The sequence below is a fragment of the Eleutherodactylus coqui genome, chromosome 5 (genome assembly GCF_035609145.1).
Source record: "Eleutherodactylus coqui strain aEleCoq1 chromosome 5, aEleCoq1.hap1, whole genome shotgun sequence".
Taxonomy (NCBI): domain Eukaryota; kingdom Metazoa; phylum Chordata; class Amphibia; order Anura; family Eleutherodactylidae; genus Eleutherodactylus; species Eleutherodactylus coqui.
Genome location: NC_089841.1, coordinates 5,040,924 through 5,055,934, shown reverse-complemented (window position 1 = coordinate 5,055,934; position 15,011 = coordinate 5,040,924). Strand labels below are relative to the sequence as shown.

The following is a 15,011-nucleotide window of genomic DNA, read 5'->3' as shown; positions in this document are numbered from 1 at the left end:
CGCTTGTTAATCTTACAGCCATATTTGTAGAAAATTTTAGGGTAGCGCTCCTTCTGGCAAAGGAATAACCCCAATGAGTAATTGAATGATAAATCAAATGAAATCTGGACTCACCCGGTGGATAGTGGGGCCCTTTCTGGGGAGCTCCACCAACACCTCCACATCCAGATGCGCTTCAATATTAATCCTTAATCGGTGATCCTCCTGCTTCCGTAATCCTGATGGGCTTTTCAGGAGAGCTGCTGAGCTTTTGTGTCCCACTGCCTTGTGGAACCCACTGGATCAACGACGTACAGAATAATAAAAATAGTCCGCGCTACTTATGGAAAAATCCCGAACCATATCTGTGACTAACAAAGAGAAAATTGGTAATAAAGGAATAAAGGTTCGGCACATTTTAGTACAGATTTGGATTCCTCATCCGATCCTCACTTAGGTACTTATGTCACATGGGCCTTCCCACCGGAAAATATCAACTTGGTTCCATATTAAGACGTCATTTCTGCAAGCTTCTCAAATCAACAGTTTCTGGGGGAATGAATTGGGCTTCGTGGCTCGGTGGAGTGGCCCCTACGTGCGCTGCATCTAACCCCTACGGACTTTTAGCTGTGGGGTGTAAATTGTGGATGAGAGAAGAGGACAGCCTTGATGATTCTAAACAATGGGGAGCACATTGAGCGTATCCTGCAGTGGATCATCCTTGGGTTCCATGTCACGGAAACATTGTTAATAACTTTGGAAATCTGACATGTCACTTTTACATGGAAAAACACGATAAAGGTTCTGCATATCCATATGGTTCTGACATTGTTTTTTCGCCACATGTTGTGCTTCATTTAGGCAGAAAAAATAGACCGATAGAATTTATGGATATTTATTAAAAGCACCAAAATTGGGAAAATTTTGAAAAAATTGTCATTTTTTTTCACATTTCCTACTGCAATATCTCAAATATGTGCAAACATAACATAGAAATTTTTGCTAAGATATATATTTCCATCTGTTTACTTTATTCTGGACGCACATTGGAAAAACTTTTGTTTTTTTAACCATTTAGGAGAAGTACAAATTTAACATTAATTATCAACATTTTGAGGAACACTTTATTTTCCGGCACCAAGCCAAGATTGCAAAGGCTCCTAGGTGTCAGAATGATAGATCCCCCCACAAATGACCCCATTATAAAATGACACCCCTTAATGTATTCACTGAGGGGGTCAGGAGGATTTTGACGCCACAGGTTTTTTTTCAGGAATTAATGCAATTTAAACGAGAAAAAATAAAATGTCATATTTTTGCAAATGCGTCATTTTAAACACAGGATTTTTTTCTATAATGAACATGAAAAGGAGAATTTACACCCCAAAATGGATCCCCCTGTTTGTCCTGTCTTCAGAGACATACCCATTGTGGCCCTAATCTTCTGTCTGTATGCACAACGGGCCAAAACCAAAAGGAGCAGCCGGTGGCTTTCAGATCAGACATTTTGCTTGAAGGTGATTTAGGCCCCATTGCCCACTTGTAGACCCCTTGAGCAGCCAAAACACGGAGGACCCCACCAAATGATCCTATTTGGGAAACTAAACCTCTTAGCGCATTAATCTAGGGGTGTGCTGTGTATTTTGACCACCCAGTTTTTGAATGAATCAAAGCATAGCAGAAGAAAAAAATTACGATTTTTGTTTTTATCAATTATGTCATTTTAAAAACAGTCTTTTTGGACAGCAGACATATGAATGGAGGCTGTCACCCCAAAAATGGATCCCCCTGTTTGTCCCGTGTTCAGAAACATACCCATTGTGGCCCTAATCGTTGTCCATATGCACAACGGGACCCTAACTGAAAGGAGTAGTCAGTGGCTTTCAGAACAGACATTTTGCTTAAAGGCGTTTTAGGCCCAATTGCCCACTTGTAGAGCTCTTGAGCGGCCAAAATGTAATATACAGACTGTGTCCCAGCCTTATGGCAATAGGAGTGCTGCTTCTGTGCATATACTTGTCCTAATATACAGCCCAATGATGTGCCAAGTTTCATTTGTTTAAACTGTGTTACAGTTGAGTGTATATGTGTTCCTGTGATTCTGGTCAGCAGCCCCTGCAATGGGAATGTGATGCTGGAGGGACACACCCCTATGAGGTCAGCCTGCCTGTCTGCAGACCCAGTATGAGAAGGAAGCAGGATGTGATGCTGGAGGGGCACACCCCTATGAGGTCAGCCTGCCTGTCTGCAGACCCAGTATGAGAAGGAAGCAGGATGTGATGCTGGAGGGGCACACCCCTATGAGGTCAGCCTGCCTGTCTGCAGACCCAGTATGAGAAGGAAGCAGGATGTGACGACACAGAGAGCAGCAGCCATCTTTGCAGAGAGAACCAAGTGTCTGTGCTGCATGGAGAGTGTGTGGAGATCTTAGAGGACTGTCCTGTGCAGCTAACCTGTGTGTAATTCAGTCCAGAGGCAGACAGAGTGTAAAGAGACAGTATGTTCAGTGGAGCCATGCTGAAAGGACTGTGCCCAATGGCTAACCAGTAATACTGACATTGTGGCTGTGGACATTGCCACCAAAGTTATAGACTGGCAGTGCTGTTGAGTACCGGACGGTAACTGCACAACCCTGGCTTATATCCCACTGCGGTGTATGGATTCTGCAGGACTGTCAGGGTGCTGAGCTACTTGCTGTTGGATCCCATTGCATCCATTTGGTTTTCCTGCCTGCTGAGAAGAATCTTATTGCCTCGGATGTTGTGATAACCGTGAGGAGACGACACTTCACTATAGAAGAAAGGGACGACATCGGGCCCCAACGCGCGCTTCTACACACTGTAAGCAGTCCACCCGGACCACTGGTAAGAGGGGTGCGCACCCAAATGTGAAGTTAGGGTCAGTTAGGGATAGTTTTGGGACTATTGTTCTTTCAGTGTCCTTGCTGTGGAGGTGGACATAGTAAACGTGGAATATACTGTGAAATCTAACTTGAATTGTTCCAACTATACTGTGTATTGTGCTTGTCCTTATTCCTGTTTTTTTACCATTAACTTGCCTTTATTAACCTGTAGTAAATACATTTTTCTTAACTTGACCACCCCATGTGCGTCCTTTCTGATTGTGGAGCCCAAACCACCTGCCTTGCTCTTGGTTCACAAATTGGCATTAGTCGGCAGGATCCGCTTTCCAGAATGGATGGCAACGCACCAGTTAGAGGGGATGGTGCCAGAGGAGGAATGCCAGCAGGGGCTATAGTGAGTCAGTTAGTTAAATTTGATGGCAATAATATGTCTGTGAGTATGTGGGTGGAGCAGATAAGAATGGTCCAGCGAATGTACCAGACCGCACCAGAAGTACTAGTAGAGCTAGCAATATTGACGTTACAAGGTGATGCTAAGACCACAGTGATATTAAGGCCATTCGATCAAAGGCAGACATTTGAGCAAGTGGTACAGATTCTTGAAACCATCTATGGAGAAACAGCATTGCTGGGATTCCTGCAGGCTCGATTCTTCCAGAGAGTGCAACAGGAGAATGAAAGTCTCCCCCAATATGCAAATGCCCTACAAGAACTGATCCGAGATATTCAAGGGAAGGAAAGAGGCTCACCGGCCTTCTGTAACCCTGATCGGACTCTCCGTGACCAGTTTGTTCTGGGGATCCGCGCCGGCAGTTTGACTGTTGCTATGCAGGACTTTATACGACGAGAGACTAATGCTAAATTTCATGACGTGCAGGTAGAGGCCATCTCACGTGCCAATAGTATTGCCCAAACCCCCAGACCGCAGTTGGAGTCACTTTGTCGCAGGGGGCTAGCTCCAGCCCAGAAGCAGTAGAAAGAGTGCCAGCTAAAGAAATTCTAACAGTAATGCAGAAATTGCAAGAGCAAATGGAACGCTTGCAAACCTGTTGTGATGAAAACTCTATGAGAATTGCAGACTTCCAGAGAACTAGAGCTGAAGGAGTGGGCCGTCTACACCAAGAAGGTCAGAACCACCCACAACCCCGCTGGAGGGATGAGAACAGGACCTACCGAAGGGGTCCCAATAATTTAGTACAGCGCTCAGGAGAAACCGAAGGGGCTTACCGAATGGGCCCAAATCGATGTCCAGAACTACGAGAAATACGCTGCTGGGAGTGTGGACGGATGGGCCACGTTGCTGCCATATGTCCAGACCAGCGACAAGCTTATGAGAGACTGCCGTTAAACTAAGGTCCCCTGCTGCTGTAGGGCACGGAGTAGGGGAGACTGAGAAGGAGATTACGTGGGGAAAATGCCCTGATGATGACCTAATTGCTGCAAGTCCTGTCATCCAAATGGAATTAGAAGGTATTCCGGTTATCGGGATGATTGACACAGGTTCTCAAGTAACGACTCTGAGTAGAGATTGTTATGAACGGTACTTCCGACAACATGTGAAATATGATCCCCATACATTCGTACGAGTAGTCGCAGCCAACCAGTTACCAGTCCCAGTAGTGGGAGTGACCTGGATGAACGTCCAGTTATGTGGTCAAGATCTAGGTAAGAAAGGCATTGTGGTGGTACAGGAGCCACATGAAGTAAAGGCCCCTGTCATTTTGGGGATGAATGTGCTAAAAGAATTGGATCAGATACTCTTTGAAAAGAAAGGTCATGGTTACTGGAAACAAACTACCACCCATCGGCCTACTCAAGCAGCGTTCCATCGGCTGATCCAGATATGTGGCTTACAGGAAAGCTCGGATGCACAGTGTCCTCTGGCACGAATTTCTGTCCCTATGCATACAAAAGTTACACTGCCACCCCGTCGGGAGATGATAGTGTCCATGCCTGTAGGCACCTGTCGGAAATTAGAAGGCATAGCTGTCTTCGTAGAACCACTGCCGGCAGCCGAAGGAGATGTTGATCCGCTAGTAGCCTGTTCCTTGGCAATAGTTCACAATGGGAGAGTACCACTCCGATGTGTAAACACCCAGGGCCAGAGTGTAGATCTGACACCAGGAAGGCTGCTGGGTAACATCTATGTAACTCCGGAAGAAGTAAAGCAAGTAACTCTGAGGCATCTGAAGCCGGCTGAAAGGGATGAGTGGACCATAACCGTGTCTATGGGAGAAGATGAGGGTCCCTCCTCTGAATGGAATGGCCGTGCAATTCGAGAACAGATGAAGATGGAGACTTATTCGTGTTCTCCAAAACAGGTCCAGAAGATAGATGAGCTGTTGTGGGAAAACAGAGCCACTTTCACGCGTTACGCTGAAGATTTTGGATGTACAACTGGGGTCTGCCATGAGATTCCCACAGGAGACATCCCTCCAATTAGAGAGCGCTACCGACAAATTCCTCCACGGTTGTATCAGGAAGTGAAAGAACTGTTGACTAAGATGCTGCAAGGTGGGATCATCCGAGAAAGCCAAAGTCCCTGGGCAGCTCCAGTGGTGTTAGTAAAAAAAAAAAAGATCGGTCTCTTCGGTTTGTGTAGACTATCGGAAGTTAAATGCCTGCACCGTGAGAGATTCCTACCCCTTACCCCGGATTGAGGAGTCCCTCTTGGCGCTAGGGAGAGCTCAGTACTTCTCCTCACTAGATCTGGCTAGTGGGTATTGGCAGGTGCCCATGGCTGAGAAAGACAAGGAGAAGACAGCTTTCATCTTGCCCATGGGACTATATGAATTTAACCGGATGCCCTTCGGACTGACAAATGCACCCGGAACGTTCCAGAGATTGATGGAGAAATGTCTCGATGACTTCAACTTTGAGTTCACTCTCATCTACTTGGACGGCATTATAGTGTATTCTGCAACCTTTGAAGACTATCTCTACCAACTGGGTCAAGTATTTCGACGATTGCGGGAACATGGGCTCAAATTAAAACCTAGCAGATGTTGGTTGTTCCAATCTGAATTTGATTACTTGGGTCATCGCATATCAGGAGAAGGGGTGAGACTGTCGAGGGACAAGATAGTGGCTATTCAAGATTGCCCGACACCAACTACCCTGTCAGAAGGGAGGGCATTTCTTGGAGTAGCCGGTTACTATCGACGGTTTATTAAAGGGGTTGTCTCACGAAAGCAAGTGGGGGTATACACTTCTGTATGGCCATATTAATGCACTTTGTAATATACATCGTGCATTAAATATGAGCCATACAGAAGTTATTCACATACCTGCTCCGTTGCTGGCGTCCCCGTCTCCATTGCTCCGTCTAATTTAGGGGTCTTCTTGCTTTTTTAGACACGCTTGCGCAGAAGGGTCTTCTCCTTCTGGTCCGTCCGGGCACGAGCTGCGTTCTGGCTCCGCCCCCTTCTACGCGTCATCGCGTAGCTCCGCCCCATCACGTGTGCCGATTCCAGCCAATCAGGAGGCTGGAATCGGCAATGGAATGCACAGAGCCCATGGTGCACCATGGGAGAAGACCCGCGGTGCACCATGGGAGAAAACCGCAGTGCATCCCTGGGAAAGGACCGGCGGCCATCTTTGGAGAAGAATTTTATAAGTTCATCTTTCATCACATCAGTGAGTAGCAAGCGGCTTAAAAACCGCTTTAAAATGCTATTTTATGCCAGGGGGGTGACAGGGGGAATGGGCTTATGTAAAATTTTAATGTTTGCCGCGAGACAACCCCTTTAAGGATTTTGCCAGGGTAGCAGCACCACTAAATGCCCTCCTACGGGGCACATCCGGTGGTCCAAAGAACAGGCCTGTGAAATGGGGAACTGAACAGGAAAAAGCCTTCCGGGAATTGAAGGATGCTCTGACAACGACCCCAATCTTGGCGTACGCTGATTACCACTTACCGTTCCAGCTATGTATGGATGCGAGCCTCTATGGTCTCGGAGCAGTGCTTTCCCAGGTTCAGGATGGCCAGGAGCGGATTATAGCATACGCCAGCCGGTCTTTGCAGGATTCTGAAAGAAATCCCGAGAATTATAGTTCATTTGAATTGGAGCTGTTGGCACTAGTATGGGCCATGACTGAGAAATTCTCTGAATACTTGACTGGGGCTGAAGTTTTAGTACTGACTGAGAACAACCCATTAGCTCACCTGGAAAATGCCAAGCTTGGGGCTTTAGAGCAGAGGTGGATAGCCCGAATGTCCAAGTTCAATTATCATATTAAGTATCCGTCCAAGACAGAGAACCAGAATGCTGATGGACTTTCTAGGGTAACTACCCAGACCCCCACAGGAGATGTGGATCACAAGTTAGAGCATGTGGAGGTGCCTGACTTCAGCAGATTTTCACAGGCCTTGGCCACCGCTAATCAGTGTGAAATGGAAGGGACTGAAGTGGCTCCTTTCTTTGGTCCCTCAAGACAGGAATGGGCACAGATGCAGCAGGCCAATGAGGGGCTGGCACGGATGATCAAGTTTGTTGAGGAAGGCAAGAAGCCCTGTAGAGAGGAAAGAGAACGACTCACACGGGAGATATTATCGGTTCTGAGTCAGTGGGAGAAGTTGGAGATGAAAAATGGAGTTCTATGCCGAAAGGTTTATCTACCTTCTGAAATCGACGTTCGATAGCAAATTGTGGTGCCTAGTGAATTGGCTCGCTCATTGGCGATGGAGGCTCATAACAAGAATGGTCACTTTGGTCACGAGAAGACCTTTAGTTGGTTACAGCGTCTGATTTACTGCCATGGTCTCCATCAAATGGTTGAAGAAGTATGCCGCAGCTGTCGAACTTGTGAGATCCATAAGGCAATAGAAGAGAGGGCTCCCCTGCAAACCATAGTGACCCAGGAACCTTTGGAAATCGTCATGATAGACTATCTAATGGTGGGCCCATCCAACAGCGGGCATCAGTATTGCCTCGTAATGGTGGACCACTTCACCAAATTTGCAGTGGTAACTGCCACCAAGGACCAGACAGCTGAGTCAGCAGCTCGGGCTCTGTGTCAAGATTTCATTCGAGTGTATGGGTGTCCTCAACGCATCCACTCCGATCAGGGAGCCTGCTTTGAGGGCCATGTAGTGAAGGAAGTTCAACGTATCTATGGAATAAAGAAGTCGCACACAACTCCATGCCATCCGCAAGGGAACGGGGCCTGTGAAAGATTCAACAGAACTCTGCTACAGATGCTGCAGACGCTGGAGAAAGACAAGAAGTTACAATGGCCTCAGTTCTTGTCTGAGATGGTCTGGGCCTATAATAATCAGGTCCATCCTACAACGGGGTACTTCACTTATACTCTCCTCTTTGGGCGGTCTGGGCGAAGTATGGGAGAATTACAGCTGACTGATGTGGATGGGTTCCCTCCAAGGGATCCAAACTCCTGGGTACGAGCACATCGGCAGAGACTTGAGACGATCCATCGATTGGTGCGGCAGCGTCTACGAGAGCATTCTCATTCTGATAAGACCCCAGTGCAAGAAGCACCATTGCAGCCAGGCGACCTGGTTCTGGTGCGTGTCAAGAAGCCTCAAGGGAAGCTGGAAAGCAGATGGGAGGCTGTGCCATATCGTGTTGTTGGCCGCAAGTATGCCAATGGGCCAGTGTACCAAGTCCAGAAGGAAGGAGCTGATTGTGTTCGAGTACTTCACAGAAATATGTTGTGCTGTGTTATTCTGAAGAAAAAAATTGTACCAGAACTGCCAACTTCAATGAGCTCCCACAGTCAGAGACTGGTGGTGTGGAATGGGACTATGACGATGATTGCTGGCCGATCCTTGCTCCTGAGGATGTTCCACCGGTGACTACTGAGCCTCCAGCCTGTGCCCCCACTGGTGCGGAGTCTGCTAGTACTTCTCAGCCCATGGCTGAAGTGCCCCAGAGTATTCCACAGGTCCTCAGACGGACCACTAGGACAAATGCTGGCACCCCCCCCCCCCCCCCCCCGTTCGGTATTTGCAGGATGAGTTTGTTTGGCCTGCCATACAACTGTACACTACCACTTTGCGCATAAAAGTACAACCATCTGGATATTCAGTCGTTGGCAGGGACTGTCAATCTTAAAGTGGGGGGGAATATGTAATATACAGCCCAATAATGTGCCAAGTTTCATTTGTTTAAACTGTGTTAAAGTTGAGTGTATATGTGTTTCTGTGATTCTGGTCAGCAGCCCCTGCACTGGGAATGTGATGCTGGAGGGACTCACCCCTGTGAGGTCAGCCTGCCAGTATGAGAAGGAAGCAGGATGTGACGACACACAGAGAGCAGCAGCCATCTTTGCAGAGAGAGAACCAAGTGTCTGTGCTGCATGGAGAGTGTGTGGAGATCTTATAGGACTGTCCTGTGCAGCTAACCTGTGTGTAATTCAGTCCAGAGGCAGACAGAGTGTAAAGAGACAGTATGTTCAGTGGAGCCATGCTGAAAGGACTGTGCCCAATGGCTAACCAGTAATACTGACATTGTGGCTGTGGACATTGCCACCAAAGCTAAAGACTGGCAGTGCTGTTGAGTACCGGACGGTAACTGCACAACCCCTGGCTTATATCCCACCGGGGTGTACGGATTGTGTAGGACTGTTAGTGTGCTGAGCTACTTGCTGTTGGATCCCATTGCATCCATTTGGTTTTCCTGCCTGCTGAGAAGAATCTTATTGCCTCGGATGTTGTGATAACCATGAGGAGAGGACGCTTCGCTATACAAGGAAGGAACGACATCGGGCCCCAACGCGCGCTTCTACAAACTGTAAGCAGTCCACCTGGACCACTAGTAAGAGGGGTGCGCACCCAAATGTGAAGTTAGGGTCAGTTAGGGATAGTTTTGGGACTATTGTTCTTTCAGTGTCCGTGCTGTGGAGGTGGACATAGTAAACGTGGAATATATTGTGAAATCCAACTTGAATTGTTCCAACTATACTGTGTATTGTGCTTGTCCTTATTCCTGTTCTTTTACCATTAACTTGCCTTTATTAACCTGTAGTAAATACATTTATCTTAACTTGACCACCCCGTGTGCGTCCTTTCTGGTTGCGGAGACCAAACCACCTGCCTTGCTCTCGGTTCACAAAAACAATAGAGAATCTCCACAAATGACCCCATTTTAAAAACTACACCCCTTAATGCATTCATCTAGCCGTGTGCTGCGTATTTTGACTCCACCGTTTTTTGAATGAATTGAAGCAAAGCAGAAAAAAAAATTCTGATTTTTGTTTTTTTGGCAAGTATGTCATTTTAAAAATAGATTTTTTTGTACAGCGTACACAGGAATAAAGACGTTCACCCCAAAATGTATACCCCCATTTGTCCTGTGTTCAGAAACATACCCATTGTGGCCCTAATCTTCTGTCTGGATGCACAACGGGGCCCAAACTGAACGGAGCGTCAAACTTTAACTGTCTTTTAACTTTTAAATCTGACAGTTGGATAATGGCGATCACGTGACCGAAGACGCTCACCGCAGCCCCCCGTGACATCTCCAAGCTCTTGGCTATCTTCAGTAGCCAGGAGCAAGGAGATTTTAAATTTTCTCTTGCCCTCCCCAGCTGCTGCGCTTGCGTCCGCCATTTTGGCAACGGGCGCACACATCAAAACTGGGGAAAGGTCCGCCGATAAGGATCCCATCAGGGGACATTGCCGGTGGCCTTGGTTAAGTTATTTCACCCCCCCTCACGGATTGCATCCCTGACGGGAGGTGAAATTTGTTTTGTTTTTTTTTAAATCTTTTATGTGATTGCCGTTATCCATTGGATAACGGCGATCACGTGACTGGGAAACGCGTACCATGGCACCCCATGAAGTCTCCAGACTCTTGGCTACATTTAGTAGCCAGGTGCGGGGAGATTTACCCCGCCAATCTGCGGCTTTTGCACTTGCTCCGCCATTTTGGCGACAGACGCGTGCGCAGAAGACGGGCAAGGTGCAGGGATAAATCTGGGGGCCTTCGGTACCTAATTTCATCACGGATATGATCCATGAGGGAAGATGAAACAAACTTTTTTCTTTTTTTTATTAAACTTTTTCAACTTTTTTAAACTTTTACATGATCGCTGTTATCCAATGAACAGCAGCGATCATGTGACCGAGTACCGCATACAACGACTCCTGGTGACATCTCCCTGCTCTTGGCTACTCATACTAGCCAGGAGCAGGGAGTTTTTAAATTTCCAGGGCCTCCCAGCTCTCTGCACATGTCCATGACATAATGCATCTGGCGCGCATGTGCAGACGCTGGCGGCAGGGCTGGGGAGAGCGAAGATGATGCCGGACGGCGTGGAGGACGAGGGGTGAGTATTCTCAGCTCCCCTTACGGATCCAATCCGTAAGGGGAGCTGAGAGCTTAACTTTTTAAAACTTTTCATTAACTTTAACGCGATCACTGGTATCGCCGATGACCGGGGGTGGAGTCCCCCGGCCCGGGATGACAGCTCCATGCTTTCAGCTACCTCCGGCAACCATCAGCATGGAGCTGTCACATGCTGAGCCTACAGGGCTGTCATTCCCAGAGGAGGCATGTTTTTACGTCCTCTGGAAATTAAGCCCAGCAGGCCAGGACATAAAAAGGCAATGGGGCCGTCACTAAGGGGTTAAAGGGGTTGTCTCATGAAATCAAGTGGGTCTATACACTTCTGTATGGCCATATTAATGCACTTTGTAATATACATCGTGCATTAAATATGAGCCATACAGAAGTTATTCACTTACCAGCTCCGTTGCTAGCGTCCCTGTCACCATGGATCCGTCTAAAATCGCCGTCTTCTGGCGATTTTAGACGCGCTTGCGCTGTGCGGTCTTCTGTGCGGTGAATGGGGCCGCTCGTGCCGGAGAGATGGTCCTCGTAGCTCCGCCCCGTCACGTGTGCCGATTACAGCCAATCAGGAGGCTGGAATCGGCAATGGACCGCACAGAGCCCACGGTGCACCATGGGAGAAGACCCGCGGTGCATCGTGGGTGAAGATCCCGGCGGCCATCTTAGTAAGGTAAGGAAGAAGTCGCCGCAGCGCGGGGATTCGGGTAAGTACTAAACTTTTTTTTTTTTTTAACACATGCCTTGGGTTAGTCTCGCGCCGAACGGGGGGGCTATTGAAAAAAAAAAAAAACGTTTCGGCGTGAGACAACCCCTTTAAGCAAAGATTTGGGTTCCTCATCCGATACATGTGTCACATGCACCCGTTCCTATTTGAAAATATCCACTTGGTTCCAAGATGGCAGCTTAAAAAATGGTCATCATATTGGCCACCACGCCTCACAGATTTGTCCCTTTCCCCTTAGTAACATGCCACGCACAGGATGGCTTCCCTAACCACTGCTTTCCACTTATTCAGGTGTCTCCATACTTTTTGACTCCCATATAATAAACAAGTTTCTTAATAAAAGCTGCGCTCCCTGCATGAAAGAGATGATACTGAGACCGCGCTCTTGTGCCGCGGCACCGTGTGATGCGGCATAACAATGTATGTGTGTATCCATGATTGGTGATATAGATAACCCCAATTGTAGATGGAGGGGTCTGCTTCCTACTTACTGACTGACATGCAGCATTTGGTTGCAGGCACCTGGCCCGGACTCATCGTACTCCACCGTTGGGTTGCCGTACCAGGATCAGACGGCAGCAGATCACCAGCCAACAGAGGGATAATACAGTCTACTAGGATTACCCACCAAGTGAGAACGAACCCCCTGGAAGCGGTGATAGCATCTATGTATTATCCTGAGATTATTATTACTGTGATAGCCTGTTCTCAGTAAGAGAAACCAAGTGATCTTGTAGAGGAGACCTCTTAATGACTACTCAAGAAGGAACGTATCCCTGCGTGAGAGTAACAAGTACATCAGTGTTAGCTCACATCACTCTGTGACATCACAGCGCACATCACTCTGTGACATCACAGCTCACATCACTCTGTGACATCATAGCGCACATCGCAGCGAACAATACACTATATATAACAATGGATTCACAATGTCCCTGTATCCTGCTTCTAGATAGTTTGGTACAGCCTTCTTTATGGATTATTTTCCTTCCAATAGAACATTTTCTATATGATGCTTTTTCTCTGTCTACGCAGCTATGGATACATGAACGTGCTCAAGGCCAGAACCTTTTTGTGATTCGCTATGAAATGCTTATTATATAATGATTGGATGCTGACGGGGTGAAGCAGCTCCTGATTGGCTGATGACAAATGCTATAAAATTTGCTATATAAATGATACAATAATAAAATGCCTCAGGAGAGCTTGGAAGCATCACCTGACTGTTTCACGTGTGTTCTTCTCCGGTGCGCCGCTGAACTGGGCATACTCGACCAATGAGACTTCAATACCTCTTGGGTATCACCTAAAAGCAGCTGAGATAAATAATAGAGTCAGAAGCGGTGCTCCAGTGGTGTGTGGAAGAAGGAAAACAGGATAATATGAACAGAAACTCACAGCAACTGAACCGGTCCTATGGTTAAGAGACCGGTCAGTTTGTTGGTCCAATAGGGTTTTTTTCAAAATTCAAGTAAAGGCAGTGTGTGTTGATGGTCCTAGAACATCCCCTAAGGGAGAGCTGCAGCGAGCGACTCCAAAACAAACGTGTCAAAGAGGAGAGAAATATGCATTAGAAAAGAGAAAAAACTCACTTCATGCGCTCCATCAAACAGTGACAGAATGTAGAAATCTTACTTGTTTAGGGGTGCCTGGACTCCTGGCACCCCCAATATCCCAGGAGGCAAAAAGGTTTCAACGGTGCAGGAATAATCCTCATAAAACGGTTTATTATATAAAAGAACAGGTAAATGGGCATTGCAGCGTGTTTCGGCTTTTATCAAGCCTTTGTCAAAGGCTTTGTTCTTTTATATAATAAACCGTTTTATGAGGATTATTCCTGCACCGTTGAAACCTTTTTGCCTCCTGGGATATTGGGGGTGCCAGGAGTCCAGGCACCCCTAAACAAGTAAGATTTCTACATTCTGTCACTGTTTGATGGAGCGCATGAAGTGAGTTTTTTCTCTTTTCTAATGCATACTAAGAGCAGCTGATTACTCTTATCCCTGTAATGTAAGGAGCTGTAAGACCTGCTGACATGTACGGACCGCCGACAGGATACATAACCCCAACACACCGCAGGACTATAAGATCCCTGTAATGTAAGGAGCTGTAAGACCTGCTGACATGTACGGACCGCCGACAGGATACATAACCCCAACACACAGCAGGACTATAAGATCCCTGTAATGTGAGGAGCTGTAAAGACCTGCTGACATGTACGGATCGCAGACAGGATACATAACCCCAACACACAGCAGGACTATAAGATCCCTGTAATGTAAGGAGCTGTAAGACCTGCTGACATGTACGGACCGCAGACAGGATACATAACCCCAACACACAGCAGGACTATAAGATCCCTGTAATGTAAGGAGCTGTAAGACCTGCTGACATGTACGGACCGCCGACAGGATACATAACCCCAACACACAGCAGGACTATAAGATCCCTGTAATGTAAGGAGCTGTAAGACCTGCTGACATGTACGGACCGCAGACAGGATACATAACCCCAACACACAGCAGGACTATAAGATCCCTGTAATGTAAGGACCTGTAAGACCTGCTGACATGTACGGACCGCAGACAGGATACATAACCCTAACACACAGCAGGACTATAAGATCCCTGTAATGTAAGGAGCTGTAAGACCTGCTGACATGTACGGACCGCAGACAGGATACATAACCCCAACACACAGCAGATCTATAAGATCCCTGTAATGTAAGGAGCTGTAAGACCTGCTGACATGTACGGACCGCCGACAGGATACATAACCCCAACGCACAGCAGGACTATAAGATCCCTGTAATGTAAGGAGCTGTAAGACCTGCTGACATATACGGACCGCAGACAGGATACGGATCCCCAACACACAGCAGGACTATAAGATCCCTGTAATGTAAGGAGCTGTAAGACCTGCTGACATGTACGGACCGCCGACAGGATACATAACCCCAACACACAGCAGGACTATAAGATCCCTGTAATGTAAGGAGCTGTAAGACCTGCTGACATATACGGACCGCAGACAGGATACGGATCCCCAACACACAGCAGGACTATAAGATCCCTGTAATGTAAGGAGCTGTAAGACCTGCTGACATGTACGGACCGCAGACAGGATACATAAC

General features: G+C 47.2%; 1 protein-coding gene across 4 annotated transcripts in view; it reads left to right on the top strand.

The window, feature by feature from the left end:
* LOC136626860 (uncharacterized) overlaps positions 1-13,086 on the top strand; it is a 56,022-nt gene extending 42,936 nt beyond the window's left edge. For 3 of the 4 annotated variants that reach the window (XM_066601819.1, XM_066601818.1, XM_066601816.1), the window contains exon 7: positions 12,397-13,086. In XM_066601819.1, coding sequence (XP_066457916.1) covers positions 12,397-12,483 — 87 coding nt within the window. In that variant the 3' untranslated portion in view covers positions 12,484-13,086. The remainder of the gene's footprint in view (positions 1-12,396) is intronic. The other variant, XM_066601817.1, reaches the window with a different exon arrangement.
* The last annotated feature ends 1,925 nt before the right edge of the window (positions 13,087-15,011 follow it).